Source organism: Condylura cristata, unplaced genomic scaffold (assembly GCF_000260355.1).
Source record: "Condylura cristata isolate star-nosed mole 26May11 unplaced genomic scaffold, ConCri1.0 scaffold00015, whole genome shotgun sequence".
Taxonomy (NCBI): Eukaryota; Metazoa; Chordata; class Mammalia; order Eulipotyphla; family Talpidae; genus Condylura; species Condylura cristata.
In genome coordinates, this window is record NW_004567116.1 from 19,412,559 (window position 1) to 19,435,460 (window position 22,902).

The 22,902-nt window shown below is 43.0% G+C and overlaps 1 protein-coding gene across 3 annotated transcripts in view; it reads left to right on the plus strand.

The window, feature by feature from the left end:
- MPPED2 (metallophosphoesterase domain containing 2) overlaps window positions 1-22,902 on the plus strand; it is a 162,850-nt gene that overhangs the window by 137,121 nt on the left and 2,827 nt on the right. For all 3 annotated transcript variants that reach the window (XM_004682959.2, XM_012725735.1, XM_012725736.1), the window contains exons 5-6: window positions 18,126-18,241; window positions 21,435-21,548. In XM_004682959.2, the coding sequence (XP_004683016.1) occupies window positions 18,126-18,241; window positions 21,435-21,548 (230 nt within the window). The remainder of the gene's footprint in view (window positions 1-18,125; window positions 18,242-21,434; window positions 21,549-22,902) is intronic.

Sequence of the window (22,902 nt, forward strand, 5' to 3'; positions counted from 1 at the left end):
TGAATGTCACTGTGACCACTGGTTCAGAGTTTTCCATTCTCAGGAAAGCCATCCAAAATCTGATTTCTTGAAATTTCCAACTACTGATGTCAGATTGTGCCACAGCTAATATGCAACTTTCATTAAAAGGTTTTGAGAAGACGGTATCTGACTAGCTCGAGGCTGGGGCCATTTCACACAGATAGCAAGAAGGTGACTGGACCAGGGTGGGAGGTACAGATTCTGGCCCCTTTCTAAATACTGGCACTAGTGAAGACGTAAGCAGAAATTGGTTCGTTGCAGAATCAATCACTTAGGGAGCCTATAAACAAGAGCCCCTTGAGAACTTGCTCAGAATCTTTACCGAGCCTGATTAAACTCACTGTGGGGACACACTTGGTTGACCCCAGAGGAATGGGGGTAGCACTCTTGAAGGAGGTACAGAAATGCTGAAGCTGGGGCTCTGGAGGCAAACATATCCATATGGGGTTCTCATCTTTCCTAGTCAGATATGGTTTGAACACTCACCCTCACCTAATTTGATCATCTGCAAAATGGAGAAGATACAGTCCTGTCATGTTTGTTGTGAGATTAGAAGGAGCCGGGGACTGTATAATTGTTTGGACAATTTGGTGGCGTCACAACCAAACTGAGTGGTAACCCTGAGAGCTCCCCATAGCAGCTAGAGCTGAGCACTTGATAATGATTTAAACATCAGAAAATGGAGCTACTCAGACTCTACGACCACCACCTGCAGCTTCGCTTTCCTCCGGGGTTGTGTTACCCACACGTGATAATGTGTTACTGCAAAAGGCACTTAGGAGCACAGGGCATATTCGATTATAAGCATGGACACCCAGGCCAAGAAGCCAGAGAATGGGGGGCAAATGCCTGTAAGTGTGGACACCCAGGATGGGAGATTATTACCAGGGAGACTGGGAAGAGAAACCAGAAAGTGTGGCAATTGCAGGGGCTGGAGCCTCACTAGCTGCCTGCCCCCCAGCCCTCCTGCCTCCCTCATGCCAGCCTCCCTGTCTGTTGGTCTGCCTCTCTCTGATCCCCTGACTCAGCAGTACAGGACAAATCTGTTGAGGGTTCCAAGTTTCCTTTTCCATTTACCTGCATCACCAATGAACCTAGTTTGCCCCAGCACGGTTGAGCTACGTGGTGGGGTGTACCCTGACCATCGGGGGATTTAAAAAGCAGATCCACAAAGATAGTTGTGCTTGTAATCTTAGAAAATTGTGGTTTTAGTTTAATACCTTTAAGGGAAATTATTGTTCCAGGGAGCTCTATAGACTCAGGTGTTTCTAGCTTATTACCATGCCCTCTGGGGATAGAGACGCTCACCTGTTTGAGAAGTCTAGCCCTCCTTCTCTTCTGGATCATGGTGGCTGAGCTATTAAAAGGGGCAGGTGAGTAGGGAGAAACTATGGCCTTGTCTCTGCCCTTTTCCCTGCAGTGGGAGCTGGTGACCCAAGAGAAGATAGATTTCGCCTTCTTCCTTCTGCTTATAAACCCCAGATTTCCTGTTCTCTCTTGCTTACAAGTGCAGTGTCAATGTGGTGGGTAAAATAACAGCTCCCCCAAAAGGTCTACTTTCTAATCCCTACCTTACATAGCAAACTTGACTTTGCAGGTGTGATGATAGTGAGCATTTTGCAGTGGAAAGATAATCCTGGTTTATCTGGGTGGGCCCACTTTAATCACTGGAGTCCCAGTAATAGAGGGAGGAGGGCCTGAGTGAAGGAGATGATTACATCGCTGAGCAAAGTGATGCAGGACCACAGGCCAAAGAAGCTGGCTGAAGCAAGGAAATGGATTCTGCCTTATAGCCTCCTAAAGGAACCAATGCTGCCTGTAATTGATTTTAGTTAAGTGAGACTGATTGAACTGTAAGATAATATATTTATATTGCTTTCTGCCTCTAAAAATGGTGTAGTCACAGCAGCAAACTAATAAACTGGGATAAAGTAAACTGTTTTCCTCTGAAATGTAGATGAACCTTTTTTCAGGTTGTGTGTATATGTTTGTGTGTGTGGAAAAAAACAAAGCCCATCCTGAACCTTCATATCTGTTGCAAAGAGGGAAACTTGGGACCCTTAGAAAATGTCAAAATTAAGTTTCAAAAACCTCATAGACTGTGAGGTTGGGAGGAGGGGGTAGCAGGAAAGAAAAGAAAGGGGTGATGGGCCCACTGGACAGTATTTCCTAAAATGACTATTGGGGTAGGGTAAAAAAAATCCACAGGGTCTCTTAGACCCATAAGAAAAAGATGAAACTTGAGTCTCTGTTTAACTTTGAAATCTTTAACCTCTCTTTGCCTCAGTTTCCACATCTGTAAAATAAGGTTAGCCTACCGTTATCTCAAAAGAATACTGTATTAAATGATTTCATATAAGAAAGTGCTTGGAACAGTCCCTGCCATATCATATGTTTTGTGTAAATGTTAGCTCTTGTTAACAGGCATTGTAGGAAAAGGGGCCAGAATTCACTGGGGCCTAATGTTTGCAACATTTTATCAGATTTCTTTTCTGCAAAATTTCTCAGTCTTTATTGTGATGATGTTTCCTACATACCCCAAGATGGATGGAAAGTGCAATAGCATTTCTCATACTTATTGAACTATAGAAATGTTCTGTGAGCCAGAACATCCTCAGCAGATCAGATGTGCTAGACAAAGTGCAGTGAATACTGCCTGAAAGTGACACTGGGGAATTTCAGTTTACCTCTGTCTAACCCCAAATCCTTGCTTCTGCCTCCAGAGACTCCCTAGAGCTGGAGACTGAGGGACCCCCATCCTACCAGAGCAGGGAGAAACTACTCTGGAGCACTTAGAGCTGAGAAGCAGACCTTTCCCCGAGCTCCCACGTTGTAGGCAGCAGCGGCATGCTATCACGATCACTGAGCTCAGGTGTTAGTCCTCAAAGGAATGAGCTTGGCTCTGGAATTGCTGAGGGACCCCAAGTCTCTTCCAGGATATGACACCGAACAAGTTCCAGCCAGGCAACCTTGAAACATGGTAGAACACAGTCTGTTCACAATCTGGGGACAGATGGGTTCAGTTTCAAAGGAATACTGTAGATTTGGATTTTTTTGTTTATTTTGTTTTTGATTTATTTAGCATACAGAACTGGGGTACAGGCCAGAGGTGCAGGGGTGGTGAGAGGCTTCACTAGAGACAGAGTAGGCAGCAGAACAGGCAGATCCAGGAGCAGAACAGGCAGATGGAATAAGTACACTGCTGAGAGGAGCAGCAGGCGGGTCAGGAGAGGTCTGCCACGCCATGTGGTCACCTCCGGGGTGGGGTATCAAACTCGCACTGAAGTGGCTGCAGCCAGCTTGCAGTGCTGTGTCCTAACCCGTTGTGCCACCAGTGAGGGCCCGGAATGCTGTAGATTTGTAGCAAATAACCAACAACTTATATATTGAAATGGTTATTAGAATTCTGAAGTAAACAGTTTTCCAAGAGGAATTATGTAAACACTTGCAGCCATGGAAGTACAATGTTATGTTCATTCTGGGGCATTTGTTTTTTATAATAAAACACTATGGGGTTCGACAACAAGATACACTAGTGTCATTTCTTTAGATACACACACCTTCTGTAAACACAGGCAATCTCATTTCTGGGAAATTTCATTTCAAGAAACCAGGTCTGGCCCACAGAAATGTACCTTTCAAAATAGAAATACAGCACATTTAGTTAAGCCAGACTTTTTGTTTTGTTTTGTTTTGTTTTGAAAGCTATAAAGAAGTTAACGCTAACCTCTTTATTTTTAGCCAACACCTCTTAAAAACCTTGAACAGTGTTCTATTTATAAAACAAAGAGTCTGTTTTCACACAAACTTGTGGAAGCTCTCATTAGAGAAAGAGCAGAACTGAGCATCACAGAAGTGAAATGTTTCTTTTTCAAGACTTCTTGAATTCATCAGCAACTCTTTAAGAAACAACATAATAACTTATCTGGTTGAGTTTTTGACTAATAGGTGGTCCACTGGAGATTGATAAATTGTTTAAAATTCTGACTGGGTAGAAGAAATGAATGAAAAGCAGAGAGTGGAATTTGAAATGAGGGTACAGTCTGGCTTTTTTGAGTTACACAGCTAAATGAGAATAGTTTAGCTATTCTGTGCTTAAATTATTTCACCACCATATTATACAGAACATTTATAATTTCATCATCCTTCAAGACGTTAAGAAAATGAAGAGGAAACCTTGGTTGAGTAAATTCAATGGTTTTAAGAGAGTCTAGAAACTGAAAGTAAGTGACCCAGTACAACTAGAATGTAATGTCAGGAGCAAACCAGCTCCAGCCATCGACTTTATCATCCTGATCAATTATATAGGATGGTCCTCTGATCTTTCTAATAATAGTAAAAAGTCAACATCTGTTTAGCACTTAAAATGTGAAGTCTCCTGCTAAGAATTTCACATGGGTTATTTCACTTAATTTGCTCACCAGTGTATCAGAGTTGTCTCCACTTTACATAGGGGCAAACTGAGATTGAGCAGTGCAGAGGGAAGTGTTAGTGTTGGCTCAGAAGCAGGTCTGACCCCTCTGAGCCAGCAGTACACTCTTCCTCATGCTGGACTCAGACACCAATCCCCACTCTGGGGAATCTGTGAAGAAACCCTTATTATCCCCAACAGAAAGCATCCCTTTCTTGAAGTTTTCCTTTACATTTTTCCCAATCACTGCTCATCCCAAGAAAAAAAAGCTTCAGTGTGACTCTGTTAGATGGCCACCTGCCTGGGATAGATCTCCATGTGCATACACAGGTGCCTGTTTACCTGGCTAGCATTATTCCCTTTTATCCCTTTTCCAGTCTTCCCTTGATTCAATGCAAAGCAATCATTCAGCAAAAGTATGGTGCATGAATGAAAGGATGTTTACATGTAGATCGCATGTAATTTGGATGCAATGAACTGTGGGCTAACTTTTCAATGAGGACTAAATCTTAAGAATGTTCTGTTTTGCTACCTAGTTTCTATCATTAATGGTTACAGAACACACATGTTATTAGCATTATGTAAATTTCTTAACTATTCTTCATGCACAGAATTTAGGATATGCTTTGTTTTGATGAATAATACTGTAGTGAAGGCCTTTGTGCTTAGCATTTTTACTTACTGTTGGGTTATTTCATTAGGATATAATCATAGTGCAAAATGAGTCATAGTGCAGATATTTGTGTGAGCTATGCCACATAAATATGACTTGAGCTGTTCATGCAATTTTAAATTTCCTAGTTAAATTAAGAAATGAAAGAGTGGAATTAAAAAGTGAGGAGTCATTTTAATATTATACTTTATTTAATTCAGTGTATCTAAAATATTATCATTTAACTGTGTAATCAAGGTAAGGATGAAGATAGTTTATATGACTTTTTGTTTGATGTATCCACAAAACAATGTGCGTTTCACAGTTGTAGTGCTCAGTAACCACAAGATGGTTGTCAAAGTTGGCAGAACAGACCTATGACGTATATAATATCCCAGTATTTTCAAATGACTTTTGTTTTTAAAAGCCCAAATCTTAATCTGCCTTTTTCCATCTTAACCTCTAGTCACATTTTATACGGATCCCTCTCTTAGGCTCTTTTTTTAAATTTCTGGCTTTTTTTGTTGTTGTTATAATGGCTATTTTCTTTGACATCCATATGTATCAAGCACTGTGCTAGATCTTGGGAACACTAGTATAAACAGGACACGAAGCACAACCTGTTGAGTAAGATAGACAACTCTAATGCAACTTTGACTCACCTGCTGGTTGGGAAAACACACATACACACACAGAGTAATCTGGAATATGATAAGTTCACCAGTGAGGCTTAAACAAACCACACAGAGCATCAGTAAAGTTTCTTGGGGAAAATAGGAGTTGAGCCTGAAGGGCTCAGTTTATTTTTAATGGGTAGAGAAGGGGGAGACGCTTTGCCTGTGACTATCATGTTATCCGAAGCAGATGGCAGGTGGGGCTGGTCTGCCTTGTGTTTAGATCTCCCTGGAGCGCCTTGCCAGTACCTTGCAGCGGAAGGTGCTCAATAATGTCTGCTGAGCCCAATTAATAATATATGGATGGCTGGCACACAGCGAGGGAGACACAGGGTCTGTCTGCTTGCTTTAACCTCTGAATTGAAGGGGCAGCGTAAGCTTTTCGCTCATTCCTCTCATTGTGTGTGCTGCCAGTTTGCAGTCCCTGTTTTCTCACTTTACTAAATCAGTCTGGACTGAAACTAGTCGTTTAGAGCCAAAATGGTAGATAAATGGGGCCCACACTTTTAACTTACATTTGACCTACTTGTCACTTATTCCAGTTCCTCTGAGCTTTTCACACAGCACAAGCAGGCAGGCCAGGCAGCCAATAATGTGGAATTAGAAGACTTCCAGAAGGCACTTGCCTTTTAGTCAAAACTCACTTAAACTGGCATTTGTTTGACAGCTTTGTAAATTTCATAGGAATTGGTATCCCCCATGCAAGTTGAGGAAACAAGAGATCAGAAGGGCCGTGCTCAAGGTCATGTAGTAAGTGTACTGAGTAGACCAAGGCTGGAACCCAAACCCTGTCTTCTAATTCCAAGTCAGCGCCATCCCATCGCCCATTGCTGACCCTCCCTCCACCTGATGCCCTCACTCATGGCTTTGAAATGCATCCACCTGGTACACTCTGGTGATGTGGAGAAGATACATTTGGAATTAAAAGCCAAGAGGTTGATATTCGTGATGAGGATTGCATGAGTGAGCTTTTAATTTCTTATATAGAATAAGCATTCTGATAACTGCATTACATATATTGCCTCAGTTAATCCTGCCAACAAACCTGTGTGTTTAGTAGTATTATCTCTGCTGTACAGAAAAATAAGACCAGATGCATGAACTTGCCCAAGGGCACACTGCTAAATAGAGGACAGTCATAAACTGAACCCTGACTTTCTAATTAATTGCCATTAGCATTCACCCTGTGTAACGTAATCAGAGCACTATGACGCTCATGCCATCTCGCTTTTGTGTGTGGGTGTGTGTGTGTGTGGCCTAGTACATGTGAGAATGACTTGTCATAAGTACTGTGCAGATGTATATTATTTACATTTTAACTGAAATTCCCTTTGTGTGGTGATAGATAACCACCAAGAGAGAAGTATCTGCCACATTAATAGTTGCTCAGTAAAATGTGTTGCATTCTTTGGAAGAATAAACAATTTCAGCTGATATTATCTTCAGGTTTCGTATTCCTTTGAATAGTAGAGAAGAGAAGAGAAAGAAGGCAATTTCTTCATCCTTTGGGGAAACTGCTTTATGGTAGATGAGAAGAATCTAAGTAGACAGTAAATCTTCTAATCTCTCCATCCACACTCAACCTATTTGGCCATATGGATGTTTCTACACAGAATAATTTTTTTCTTTCTAAAAGAAAATAATATTAAAAATATAAACATATAGGAAGAAGGGTAAAAAAATCACTCCTAATCCTCCCTCTGCCTTAAGATAACCATTCAGCATCTCTCGCTATTTTTTCTTTCTAAACATTTTTACGTACTTGACTTCATGTTTATTTGCAAATTAATATTTTCCTTTCTCACTAACCATCAGTAAACTCTTACTTTCTCAGGAAAAAGTGAAGTATTCAGAAACAACAATTTCATCATTTAAAAATAAACTTACCTTATCACACCTTGACAAGTGTGTATGCCACACCACACCCACCACACACCCACCAGCACCAGCGAGTTCTAGTGCTACTCTACCTTTCTCTCCCATCCCCACTTGCCCTTCTCCTCAGTTGTAATCCCTGTGAACTTTCCACCACCACTTCACCCATGTGCCATCACCATAGTCCATGGTTTCATTTTTTTTAACAGCTGAGTAGTACTCCATATGTATACTTCACACCTTTTTTTTTTTTTTTTTTAAATCCAGTCAGTTGTCAATGGACTCTTAGGTTGTTTCCCTGTCTGGGCTATTATGAATAATGCTGTTATGAACATAAGGATGCAGATGTCCTCTCTATGAACACTCATTCTTAATCAAATTGACACTCCAGCATCTGCTCTGTGCCAGGTGCAAAGCACACAGACTGAAGTTATTGAGCTTCCTACCCTCCTTGTTATGTTTAATGACTGGTTGCATAGTATTTTATTGTCCATTTATCACTAACTCTCCCTGGGTCTGTTTTTCATGTGACAGACTTTCCTAGCCATATTCCTCCTCAGCTATCTATTCCCCAGTGCCCAAGAATCTGAAAGAACTTCGAAAGAAACCAGTCCCGACAATATAAATGTATGGCGGCACACTCATACAGACCCATCCTAAACTAATCCAAGCATACTAAAATATTGTAGTATCCTATGTTGAGGGCCAAGGGTTTGATCAGCCCATCCCTGTTAACATCAATTCTTAAGAGTTCACTGTGTAACAAGATAAAATTCAGCTAATCCTGAACTCACCTTTCTTGTGTTCTTGTTCTTGTGAGCAGAAAAACACTGTCCAGGACCCTTCTTGGTAGCACAAGGGATTAAAGTGCAGCACTCTGAAGCTATCCGCAGCCTCAGCAACACACGTTCAATCCCCAGACAGGGAGCTGACCCACATGGTACGGCAGACCTCTCCGACCTGCCCCGTTCCCCTTAGCAGTGTATTTCAGTCAATCTGCTTGTTCTGCTCCCCACTCTGTCTCTGGTGAATCCTCTCACCCCCTGCACCTCTGGCCTATACCCCAGTAATTGTATACATATATAAATATTTTTTTTAAAAAGAGCACTGTCCACCTGCTAGGTTTCAGTGACATATCTTTGGGACAGGAATGGAGGACAGTGCTTGCAGTCTCCTGCCTCCCCATCCTGTTCGTCCTGGAGCCAGCCAGGTGTGACATGTGGTGCCCTTGCAGACTTAGCCTCTGGTGGGATGTGGTTTTGTGTTTCACAGTCCTGGTTTCGGCTACAGACTCTAACTAGTGACTACGCAGAGGGAAATGGAAGACTTTGAGCCTGAAGTCCTACTGGGCCCCCTGCTGACCTGGAAAACAGTCTGCACTTGCAAATGGAGATTCACTTCTCAGGTCATTTGGAGGTCCCCAGGCCCCCCTGAAATTAGGTAACTTAGCAATAAAGGCCTGAGTTTAAAGACTTCTGTCCAGAACAACATTATTATCCACAAAATGGTAAACTGTGGCTTATTCTGGAAGCTATTCAGTTTGGTTTTCCCAGCAATATCCTTGCCAGAACCTGACTCATAATAGCCACCCAGGTCTTACTTGTTGAATGAGTAAATGCCCCAGGGGTACCATAGTAAGGCAAACCTCACTAAATTTTCGACCCAAGAATTGTGCCCTTCAGGAAGGTGCTCAGACTCATCTTCCTGTCTTCCTACTACCAAGTTAACACCCAGCAGGTATTACACTTCCAGAAACCTTAGATGAAAAATGAATGTTGTGCACTTACAGAACAGAATTTTGGTCAGCCATAAAAAGTGATACATTTGACACATTTAACAACAAGGATGGAACCTGGCACACATTATGCTCAGCAAAACAAGCCAGATAGAAGGGCAACCAAGGCAGGATTCCACTTAGAAGAGGTGTCTAGATCACTCAAATTCAGAGACAAAAGGTTAAAAAAAAAAAGAGAGAGAGATTACCAGAAGCTGGGAGCTGGGGAAGTAATGATTCTATGAGTACAGAGCTTCCATGTGGGATGCTAAAAAATATCCTGCCGATGGAGAATGATGATGGTTGAACAGCATTGTGAATGCACTAATACCACTCATAGGGATGCTTAAAGATGGAGCTCAATTTGTTACATGAGTCTTACCACAGTAAAAAAAAAAAAATCACGGAGGATGAATATTGCTTTACTTTTCTCATTTGGGTCCTGTGGTTGAGTCTCCTTTTTCTTTCAAAGCTGGACAGTGGGAGCTATGAGGTCCCTCTGTGGACAGTGGGAGCTATGAGGTCCCTGGCCCTGCAGGCAATCAGATGTCAGCGGGAGTTTTGCTGGGCTGCTCATTTCAGCACCCCTCTTACTGGGCCTCTGAGCTCCCCAGCCACAAACAGCAAGCTGTTTCTAGAAGCTCCAAGACGTGCCCCAGATCCACAGCACTTGCCCACCGACTCTGAGATCCGGCCACAGTCTTGCCTCTGCTGTCACACTTTGCATAACGGGTGGGCTTCGTGTCCTTCACAGCCTGCTGAGAAGGGAAGGGATTGAAAATCTTCCTCTTCCCACATGCACTTGTTTATAAGATTAAAAGCAGGTGTGCTTGCGAGGGCCAGGTAGGCCCTGTCTCGCGTTATTTTTAATAATTCAGGACATATCAAGTTTGAAGACAGGTCACAGTGTTTCATTATTTTTCTCTTGGTTCCTCAGCAAACTCTGCTTACACCATCTCCTTTCCATCTGGGGAAATGAAACTGGGCAACATTCTGACATTTGTTCCTTGTTAGTTGTGAGAAGGGGACACTGTTGGCATGTTTGCCGAGACTGGTGTGTGCTTCACGAAGCTCCCTGTTCATAATCAAGGGCCTAAGGGACTGACTCATGTATGATTTGTCCCTGTCCTGTCCTGGGCCTACAGGCCACAGTGTTCACCCAGGTGTGCCCCTTTGCCTACCAGCATCGTCTTTTCATCCCAAGTACCTTATATCAAAAGACCAATCTTCAGAGTTTTCATCAAAAGATAGATGGGCCAGCTGACGCATAGAAGCCACACTGCCTTTTGGAGGCCTTTGAGCCCACAGTTTGGGATAGATGGACTTGCCAGGCAGCTGCACAGGGTGTAAATCACGCTCTGGAGTAAAGCATTCCCTCTTGCCTAGTAATGCCTATTGGTGTGTGTGTACCTTTGCTGCAAAAGGTACAAGGCTGATGCAAGGCAGCTTATTAATTGCATGCAAGAGTAACTTTCAGGCTGCCAAGTGGAGGGACTTGAGGCAAAAAGGCTGGCTTCTTAAAAAAATATCCAGAAATCAGAAGAGAAAATGAGGTACATAGGGGAGCTGGGCACAGGCTCTCTTTCATCTGGATATTCAGGAAGACACAGCTGGTGCCAGGAAACTGCTGTTTCTAACTGATGGCAAACTCTGCAGTCCAGGGACGGCCAGGCTGTCAGGTGAGCTGGAGATCAAGAGTTATCATGACAGCTTCTTGGTATGTGAGAGGCTCTGTGATGTGCGGTGCAAGTTAACCACCGGTGGTTAAATTAGCTTTTCTCGGACATGAGGTGATGTGCAGCTGGAGAAGCTTCAAGCTCCAGGCCTAAAATGGTTGCAATTCTGAGGCACCGCCATTTAGAAAAAGAAAGTATGTGTGGAAATGACTCCTGTTTGAGTTTGCTTCCTAGAGGTGCCAGGCGCTGGTTGATGGCATAAACTAGTAGCTTGTGGATTCTCCAGGGCTCTTCTCTGAGCTCCGCTCATAAATATTCCAAGGACCCAGAATAACCCCTTTCCTTGAACTCCCCCAATTTAAGATCTTGTCAAAATCTAACCACCTGTGCTGGCCGGCTAAGCAGACTTGCTCATATTCCACGGATCCTTTCTGCACAATGGAGCAGCCAGACAGAGCAAGGGAGCACCTTGCTGGAAAGCTTCCACTCAGAAGTGAGCTGAGGAAATGCCTTTGAATAAGTCATCAGCCCAAGGAAATGAGGCCCGCCTAGCCCTCTCATCATGCTTGTCTATTCACTGGGGACATTTCCAAAGTCTTGAGAAGGAGGGTCTAAGATTTGACGAGATTCTAGAGAGAAAAAGTGACATGAACAACTTTGCCTGTGCAGGTAAATATGCAAATCTGTGTATTGCTGCTATAGATCACATAGAAGTCCAAGCCACATGCACACACAGTGCCAGGTCTGCGCCCACACATTTCCCTAAGTCATCTCACTTTATCCACCTAAGCAGATGTTGTTTCTCTTTGAAAGGTGACAAGACTGAGCCTCAGAGAAACCAGCAAGTAGCAGACCTGGGATTTGAACATGGGTCTGTTTAATTTCATCATCCAGGCTTGTATCCACTATCTCCAAAACAAGAACAGCTAGCTTCTCCAGAACCCCCAGTTCTTATCACTCTGAGTGGCATGGCTGACCCACCAGCTGTGGCCTGGACGATAGGAGAGCCTTGTTTGTGCCCTTCTGCATAGCTGCTGTGCAGAAACCCAGCGAAGGCTGGGCTTCCAAGCCTCACCTCTGCAGGAGACACCTGGGACCTAGGGTACACTGTCAGGGGCCTGTGATGCTGATTACCCAGGGCCTGTCTGTCTTTGGGGTATTTGTTGACACTGCCAGGACCTGGGCTGTGAACCTTAGTAGACCCTCTGAGCCAAACAAGTTCCAGCTTCTTATTTCCAAATCCTGCTTTCCTGGGGCATAGCCAGCCCTGCTGAAGTTGGTGGAGAAGTAAACAGCCATTCACCTGTCCAAACCTCAGATTTATAGTCCAGCAGCTCCCTTCCGCCCACGTGTACTGCAAACACAGATGACCTTTGCAGCCATTTCATCTCAATGCGCTTCCATATAGAAAACCAGTTTTGTATTGACATTGGTTGGAACGAGTTCTGCCTATGTTAACTCCCCTTGTGCCTGCCCCTGGACTTTCAGCCCAGAGAGGCCAAGTGCCTCTATTTCCGAAAGCAAGGGGGTGGGGTGGGGGAGGTACTTAAAAGCATCCCTACCTCCCATCCATCTGGGCCTTTGGTCCAGCAGCTTTAGGCAGCTGAAGGCCCCCCCTCCTTCCAGGGCTTGTTAATCCCTCTCCATAACGGGGTGAGTTGTGGGCTTGGATCAGCCCACTGGCAATAGGGTGCTTTGTGGGACATTTGCTTACAAGTCGGTTCCCATGTGGTATTTGTTAGTCACAGCTAATTATTAAGTCCTTGGCCGAGGCAATAGACATTGTTCCCTTGGATTCCTCCCTCCTTCTTCCTCTCCTCACCCCCCATTGCTACAGAACAAAACCCATTGTGGGGCTTTGGAGGTTGGCTGTGCACATATTTTCCAGTGAACCCCTGATGGGCTTACTGCTGGGGTTTCATGTTTCAGGTTGAAGCTCAACTGGATAAAGCATTATTCATTGATGCTGACACATTTGGTCTCTGCTCTGTGTACGTATTTCTCCCACATTGGATTTGGTCCCACAGAGGCAATTTAGGTAATTCATTGAAAGCAATTCATGGCATTTACTCAGAACATTGATAGTCTGCACAGTTATGGAATGTTAGGGTTTCTAGATCATAGAAAGATCATCAAGTTACCACACGCTCAGAGGCACAAGTGAGAAAGGAGAAGGGGGCTGAGTGAGAACACTAGAACCCCTTCTTCTCAATCCCCCAGCAAGTCACCCTACTTTGGGTACAGGGGCTCCCATATAAAACTTCTGCCACTGAAAAGCAGTCGTGATATCCATTAATTGAATCCACCCACTCATTAAATTTTTTAGATGAAAAAACGCCTGTGGAGGTTGCTTCTCTTATCTAAGGTCCACATGAGTTCATGCCTGAATGCAAATTAGCACACACACCCACAACTTCTGTATGTCCTGTTCATTCTGCTAAGTGAGGATAATTCTGGAATCTATCACCAGGCTGCATTTCCCATTCCCTGGCCACTGTCTATGGGATAGACCTTATCTGGAGGATTTAGAGGGGTGAAAAGCATCCCCGAAAAGCTAGAAGGACTTTGTTGGAGTCCACACTCCATATTTATGAAGGCCACCTCAGTTACAAGTTTATGACACCCACTTCTGGAGTTGTGCAGTGCACAGCCTAAGAGACTGTATGGAAGCAGGCCACGCTGCCTGAGAGCCAAAATCAAAATGGGGCTAGAAGGACTTTGTTCAGTATTGTATAAGGGAAGAACACAGACTTTGGTCTTAGTTTCACTCCGCACTTCCTGGGACAATGAACAAAACACTTGATTCACTGATCTTAAGGTTTTTTATCTTTAAAAAAAAAAAAAAAAGAACTCAGCGTTTGTCATAAGGAATTAAATATAATAGCCTATATAAAAACTAAGGAAAAGCATATTGGGGACTTGATAATGGCCCTTTTCCTCTAACATAACTCTCCCTCCCATACCTATACAAGTTTAGGTCAAAATAAAACCCAGACATATTTTAAGTTTACCCATAACTTGGAAACTTCTGGATTTTGTCCCAAACCTAACATTAATGAAATGTAAGTTGGAGTATCTGTAATCCATGAACTTGTCTTAATCTTTTACAGAATGCTTGTAAAACTGAGTATTTCCTGGGGGAATAGGGCTGTGGTTTTCTACGAGAAAACTCTACGAGGGAAAACTGGAAAGACTGAAAAAATTAAGTCCTGTTCTTTTGACTGAGAAAGCCCCTGGGTTTTCAGTCCCAGGATTCAGAAAGTCCTGGAGGTTCAGAGTCTGACTGCCCTGGGACAAACCTTGGCAGCTTACTCAAGCCCCTCATTGTACCAACCACTTGGGTGTGCTTGGGATTCGTTCAGACTTTTCTTTATTTGCCATTCAGACAGGAACCATAGGCCCAGAAGCTTATTTTCAAAATCTAGGAAAACAGATGTTTTTGTTTATTTTTCTCTCTCATGCCAGAATGCTTGCTGAGTTTTGAACTTGTTGGGGTTTTTTGGGTTTGTTTTTTTTTTTTTTTTTTTTTACTTTTAAGACAAGTCTTGGAAAGGGGTCACTGAAAAATTAAGGGGGGAAGGATGGATATCCCAAATGGGGAAATTGCTATTTTGGACTCTAATGAAAATGTTTAAGATTCTAAAGGCAGGGGCTCCTAGAAGACCAGAGAGCCAGAAAGCAAGCACTGCCTTTTCTTCAGAAGAAACCAAAAACATTACCTGAAGTTGAGCAAGGCGGTGTGACTGTGGGAGAGTTGTGTAAATCTATACCTGTACCAGGTGAGGTCCAGGGCACCACCAGTCCCTGCCTTGAATACAAGGTCAGATGTTGTGTGTACTATACTCATTTTCTTTTGTTGCTCTAGTCAGTCACCACACATTCACCAAGCAACAGCTCCCAACACCACAGGTTTATTATCTTATAGTCATTGATCAGCAATATGTCACAGACTTCACTGAGCTGAAATCCAGGTGTTGGCAGAGATGTGTTCCCTTCTCGAGATCTATGGGATAATTCATGACTTTCTTTACCTTTTCCAGCTTCTAAAGACTGCCACATTCCTTGGCTTGCACTCCTTTTCTTTCATCTTCAAAGCCAGTAACAGCAGGTGGGGTCCTTACATTTCATCCCTCTGATCTCCCTTGCCTCCCTTCCTCCCAGGGATTATACAAGACCCACCTAGCTAATCCAGGATGATATCCCAATTTTAAGGCTAGGGAACCCCACAGGCATTCTTAATCCCCCTTTGCCATTTAGGGCAATAGTCACAGGCTGTGGGGATTACACCATGGGCATCTTTGCGGCTAGCAGGATTACATTTCCTACCATAAGTACATCGGTCACTATTATGCTGAATATTATAATTGTCTTTATAAGGACTCTTGATTGCAGAAATAGACCTAATCTACGCCAGTAAAATGAAAAGGATTTTATTGGCTTATACACTTGAAGGAAAAGTAGCTTTAGGCATCACTGGATCCACCTTTCCAGCAAGGTCATCATCAAGGTTTCATCTTGTTCTTCTCTTTATGGGGTTTGATTCTCAAGCACAGGTTACCTACATGGTGGCTAAGATAGCTTCCGGGTAATTCCAGGTTACACAGTTTTGAAGACTCAGAATCCCAAAAAGGAAGGCATGAGCTCTTCAGTTTATGCCAGCAAAAGATGACTCTCATTTGCCCAGTTTTGGTCCTATATATGCCTCTAGTCCAGTCTCTATTCAGGGAGATGCGGCATGTGCCTCCCAGGGCCAAGTAACTGAGTGAGAGAAAGACATGTTCTCAAATGCAAGGAGTCGGGGGGAAAGAGCTGGGCAGGAACCACTGGTATCTATTTCATGTTGTTGCTGGGTTGTAGAACCATCCAATTGATATATTTATCACCTGGCTATAAGCAACAAGGCACTTGATCTTGAAACACTACAGAAATAGCTCATCAGGGCCTTCCTGGTGGTACAAGGGATTAGGTCACAGCATTATGAAGCTGTCTGCAGCCATTGCAGCACGGGTTCGATCCCCAGCCTGGGAGCTGACCCCCATGCACAGCAGACCTCTCTTGTCTCTCCTGATGCTTCCTGCAGCAGTGTATTTTGAAGCCTGTTGTGCTCCCCACTCTGTTCCTGATGAATCCCCACACCTTTGGCCTGTACCCCAGTTCTTGTGTGCATAAATAAATCTTTAAAAAAAAAAAAAAAGAAAGCTCATCAAGGGCAAGTAATAGGTTAATTCAGGTTGTATTTAAGAAGAGGAGTGGCATAGTACTTAAGAGTATGGGTTTTGGGATCCAAAATTTATGTTCAATTTACTAGTTGAGTTTACCTAATATCTGTCTTGGTTTCCACATCTGTAAAATGAGGTTAATAGTAGCTGTTACTTTATGAGCTTGTTGTGATATATAAATGTGTTAATAAAAATAAAGTTCTTAGACAAGCACTTAGACAGCAATTGAACACTCAATAAATAATATTTTTACTAATTATTATTGTCATTATAGTTACAAATACGTCCCCTGAGGATGGTTTAGGGACTTAGAAGCTAAGGAGCTTCTTGGCTATAGGAGCTAAGTTCGATAGTTTCTTGATTTCTTTTTTTCTAGCTGGGGCCAACAGTCTCTTATCTATGGAGTGCTGTGTTGTCTCAGTTATAAGGTGGATTTTACATGGTTTGCAAAGTCTCTCTGATTTACTATATGTGTTCCTCTCCAATGTTCTTGACTGTGTCACTCACCAAAGGAATACTGGTATGTGTACCTGACTTCAGCATCTTGGGAATATCTGATTAGTCTGGTCCTGTTATGTTATCAGCTTAAACAGAGTGCAGTCTTTTGATTAGCTTTGACCCAGTATCCTAGTGCACAGGGTCTCTCTTTCTGTAAGCATGGCAGCTTAAGCCAAAGAGGGATATTGGGCTTAACTGAAGAGTTGACCAATTTGTCTTTGTAAAATTGGAGTTTTTCTACAAAACAAAAAGAGAGTCTAGGTTATACTTACTGGGGGATCACAAAGGTTTTCCCAATATGAAGCATATACGTTGCACTCTGAGTCTGCTTACCCCTGTAATTTCCCCAAATGTGGGGAACTTCACCACATAATTTGAGGCAGTGGGATGACTGTGTTCACGCCTTCCCCCCCCCCCCAAAAAAAAGTCAGTTTCCAAAAATAATGGTTATCTCTAGATGTTTGGGGATAGGACAACACCAGGAACTGCTTTGTTCTGATGTGGTATAACCTGCAGTATTTCTAGAGACACCTTGACCCTGCTCCCACTGTCAAAGGGAACTGCTCATTGGATGGGCAGCCCCATCTACGTCTATATTTGGCATCGATCTTCACTAAAGGCATCCATCAACAAGGGAATGCTCATTTCTGTAGCAGAAGTGCCTACAAGGGTGGAATGCTCACATTCATTACCGGGAGAGGGGGCCTCAGGGCGAGCAGGATGTCCCCAACTTGTCCTGTCTGGTGACAGGAGCAAAATTCCACATTTGCTTCTTGTTCTTTGAGTTCCTTCTCAAATTTCCGATCCCTGACATTTCTTAAGTTTTCTCAGCCCGGGTTTTTAGAGCATCTCCAGACAGGTGTCTGCCTTCAGAACACTTATCCTTTCCAGGGACTAGAGTAAGGATCTTCCTGGTAAAGCAGCCAGACAGTGATGGTGAGGAAGGTGTGATGAGGGGAGTTCTCTAGCTCTGAAGCACAATGAGTGGGGTGGAAATGCTTTAGATGTGGGCAGGGCATCTTAGGGAGCACAGAGATTTGGGGGAAGACAAAGCATTGTTAGGATTTTGATAGAGGTCTGCTGGGAGAGTCTCACTGCAAAGGTTCCTGTGCCCCTTTCTAGTTGAACAAGTCATAGCCTCCACACTTGCTTTCAAGTGGATGGGTTTTGAAGCAGTCAACAAAAAAGCGTCCTGCTGCCAGGGCCAACCAGCACAGAGAGCAAAGAGAGCAATGCAAACCGTGGGTGGATGTGCGCGAGAGAAATATTGCAGAACAGAAACGTGACTGTCTGGCCTCAGACCATGTACATTGTCTTCCCCAAAGGACCCCGTGGTTTAATGGATGGGGCTTTAACCTACCCAGAGGTCAGTCTCTGCTGGACAAGTGGAACCTCATCCCTGAGGGCATCGACATACTCATGACACACGGACCTCCTCTGGGTAAGTGCAGCAAAGGTTGTCCTTTCTCGTCCTGCCAGATGCCTTTTCTCCCCATGCGTCATGAATAATGCTTCAGAAATGTGATCGTCCCCTCCCCTCCAAGAAAAGCGAATACAAAAAGAAAAGTCGGTGTCTTTAAAGATACCCAGTATGATAATTAAACTCAGCAGTTCTGCTGGGCTTACAGGTGTTCTTGAAATTAAATTTTTTGATTTAGTCAAGTCAGGGAAAATCAAATGAGTATGGAGCGCCACAGTCTTTTGAGCCTGATAATGTATTTTAAGAACTGTATTCCTTTTGGAGTAGGGGAGGGGGTGTGGGGGGAGGAAGGAAGAGACAGTCCTCCCAATCACGGGGCTTTTGAATGGCAATGAAATGATGGAAACTTTGGTTCAAAGGAGATCATTTTCCTTTTCCATATAATAGTGAAAGCTCAGAGCACTTTAAAGTTTAACATTTGAGCAGATTCTATGAGAAAAGAAATCTTTTTTTTTTTTTTAAGCAAAGTGTTAAGGTCTTACGTTGAAGGTTACTTAAAGATATTCATCCTACAGCTATATTGTACTTACATCCAGGTTTAGATTGCCATAATGCTTTACTTACTTTTTTTTAAAGAGCAAAAAGTCAAAACTCACAGAGGCTAACTAATTGCCCGTGTCACATAGGTGATCCAGCCAAGTACACAGCCTCTGTGCTCAAAAAATCCCTTTCGTTAGCAGGATGAGGACTCAGAAGCTCATTACTGAACTGATATATTCTCTCCTAATTATTCATGAGTTTGATAATTGTTTCACTGAGCCCATAACGTTTTCCAAACAGAACTACCACTACAACCCACCACCACCAAATCTTCTTGGTATCTATTATGCCAGTACCCTTCTTGTTAAACTAAAATGTGCTTAAACAAATTCACTCTTAGTAGGAGGCTTCCACTTACATTTCTTGTTGTGTGTGGTGAAAAACACGTAAAATGAAATCTGTCCTCACGAGATTTCTGATACACAGTGCTGGAAGAATTTTCTGATGATCATGGTGTGTGGGGGTGGGAGGACAAGGAGGTATGGGGGGAGGGTTGAACACAATACAAAAATAACTGATTCTCATGTTTTTACCCTGTGGTTTGGGTTGTTATCCATGCCATTTTCTTCCCTTGTCAGCCTGAAAAAAAATTAAAAATCTCCCATGCATCTCCTAACATAAACTCTGTAGATAGTTCCCTGAAAGCCACATAGTGCAGCTGTCCCTCCCTTTCAATGACATATTCTGTGTTTCACGTAGAAACAGCAAAAGGGAGGACCAGAAGGAGGGTCATGGTAGCATATCTTAATAATGGGAGAAACAAGAAAAGGGAGCCGGTCATATTACAGTCGCTGAAATTCTAGAGATTTGCATAAAACCAGCAGCCCCTGACTTTTTCAGGGCTTTAGAGCCACCATCTCCAAGCTTTCCCCATTCCCACACTACCTCACACCTTGTTTTAAAGAGATTATACCTCTCAACAATCTCATGCCATAATAAATTGCCCTGTTTTGCTGTCACAAAAGGTTAAATCATCAAATTGTTGCTAAATATCCTGAAGATTCAATCATTAAGTTACCAGCTAAATATGAAAATAGCACCATGTTCTCTGTGGTCCTCACCCTGAGAATCCTGTTAGGTACAGGCATGATGTTCCTGGAGCTTAGACATCCTCAATGCAGAAAAAGTGATAGGACTGAAATATTGTTTGAACAGAACAACTGATTCATAAACTTCATTAAGTCATTAATTTTGGTACAAAAATGAGTGGCAGTAATAAGTCTGAATTCTAGCCTGCAAAGAAGGCAGACATCCTAGAAACTCTTACAAGGAGGCTGCCATTCCTTTCTTCATAATAAAGATGGAATAATCCAGAGAGTGACTGTGCATAGGGAAGAGTAAGATCTACATCAAGGAGCTCCAGAAGTAAAGGTCAGGCCAGATTTTCATAAGATAAACTTAAACCGTCATCAATACAGTTACTGGGATTTGTGTGAAAATGCCAATTGCGATGAAGGGTATAGGGTTTGACCTTAAATTCTCTCCTGCTGGGAAGGGAAACCACTCTTTGCTATTGTGATCTGAACCAGAAGCTTTTCAGGTAATTGTATATGAAATGAGGTATCTATCCCTCACCCCTCTGAGAAGCACTCCTCCTTGAGACACGATGCTGGAACTACAGATTGCTAATGGAGTTTGGAGACCTCTGGTTGGGTTGCTAGCATCACCACTTTCATTTGTTTCATCTGCTCTTCCCAGACTCTCTGGACACTCCCTACAGTGTGGCCAACATGACTTAGATGAGATGTTAAATCTTCATGTTTACATTTTCAACAAAGTGGGATAAGCTCGCTAACCCCTTCTGCCTGATCATTTCTAAATAACCTTACGATGCTGTGGAATGGGCCCCCCCCCCCATAGCAGTGGAATCCTGTGTTCCACATACCTTTTCTTACTATACATCTTGCACAAGGCATATGGATTCCATTTTAACCATATTCATGCAGATGGCTGACTTCTGCTCTAATTGATGTCAGTTTTTATGGACTTTCTGCGTTAAGCATAGAACTAAGTGGCTTTTACTTTAAAAGTAGTCAATTAGCCTCCACTTGCTGGATACCACCATGAGGTCATATTGTTGCCATTTGTTAGAGAAGACACAGAAGGAGGAGGAAGTTGGAGTTCCCGAGTTTCGGTCATTTGGAACCACCCAAAGGTGGGGAGTTGATAGAGCTTAAGGAGAGCCAGCTCTCAGGCTGCCCCTTCCCGGCCTTCTTTGAACTATCTTGGAAGTAAACTACTATTTTAAATACAACTTAAAAAAAGAGGAAGTAACTGAATGAGAGAGTATGTTATTATGGGACTGCTGGGAATAAGTGTCACTGAGTCTGTGAAGATTTGAAACCTGTGGCTGAATAAATCAAATCTCTTACAGAAAAAAAAAAAAATGTTAATTAACTGGAAAAAAAATAGAAACCAAAAAAATTTTTCAAGACCCTAAAGAAGGCAAAGTGATGAGTGAAAAGTTCCTTAAAAGCCATTGTATGCTTTAATGGAGAGGCTAGGATTACAGATAATGTAATAAACCTTCTGTGAGTTATAGCTTCCTGAAAGTCTAAATGAAACCTTACCTGAAGAAAGAAAATTAAGAGTATTGATTGCATTTTGCCTTTAGGTTTTCGAGACTGGGTTCCAAAGGAGCTTCAAAGAGTGGGTTGTGTGGAGCTTTTAAACACAGTCCAGAGGCGAGTCCGACCCAAGCTCCATGTGTTTGGTGGAATCCATGAAGGTAAGGCCCAATAAAAGGAGTTCATGTGACATGTCCTTATCCATGATCTCCTTCCACCATGGAGACTTGAGCTGCAGAAACAGTTGTGATAATAGCAGTAGTGGTTTTCAAATTCTTTTTGCCAGTGGAACCCTTTCATGATACGGATTGATAGGAAAAACCCCTGCATATAAAGCTGAGATATTTTATATGGAGATGCTCTTGTCAGCAAAGTGGAGAGTAAGATCCAGGTGTGACCCACCCCCCTGATAGAAAACCCACCCTCCCGCCAGCCCACCCCATTCCTCAGGGACCTTCTGGAAACTTAGGTCTCTGATAAGGTATGTTTGATAACCACTACTGTAGAGCTACCCTAACGTTAAAAACAGACAACTTTTTTCTTCAAAAGCTAGAAACAGTAGCTTATATATTGACCAGAGTAGTTTCTGTGGCCCTTTCCTGTCTGTAAATAGTGTGTTTCTGATGGAATGCACACGAACACCCCGGAAGACAGAACATTCTCGGAAATACAGTTTTGGACATGCAACAAAAGATATATAACAGAAATGGCAGGAACCTGCCTATTTGCCGGTAGACATTTCCTTACTAACCTCAGCAGACCATTTCAGACTTCTCAGAAGCCATCAGCGCTGTAAAATCAGGCTGAGGTTTAACGGAGTAATTAAATCTCCTCTAAATGGGAACCGGTCCAGTTGCCCTTCTCTGCCTTTCAAGGTAAACTGTGGAGTCAAGTTCACAGAACCTGAAAGCCGCCTGGAAACTTCAGGGCTCTAGGTTTTATCTATCCTGCCTTTTTAAAACCAGGGGTGTCCAAGTCTTTAGACAGATATAAAGCCCTCTTTCAGCAAGCTTTTGATTTTTTTCTTCCCCTCCCAGACTCTCCCAGTAACACACCCTTGATGTCGTGGGTGTGTTCCCACTGCTGGCCACCGAATTCACTCCAGACTGGTGACAGCTATACTCTGCAGTTCCTCATGAATCTGCAGCTCAAGTGTTCAGGCCTGTGTGCCTGAACAAAAAACCAGAAGAGCACAGTTGGTTTTTTGAAGCCCACAAATCTAGTGACTTCCTGGTTAGCATGCATGTTTGAATAGAACGCATATTCAAAAGGCATCCTGCTGAGGCCGAAAATATTCAGTCTGCTCTAAATACAGGCACCAGCTGAGAGAATAGAAATCAGAGGGGCAGCCCAACTTTAAGATTTCTTGACAAGGAGGGCGCTTCTTTAAGGCATGGTGTGGACTGAGGGGGGAATGATCGGAGGCCATGTTGAAACAACATTTCAGGGAGGGGTGGCAGATATGAGATCTGAATTCCTACGGCACGCCTATGAGCTTGCGTTTCATTAAAAAAA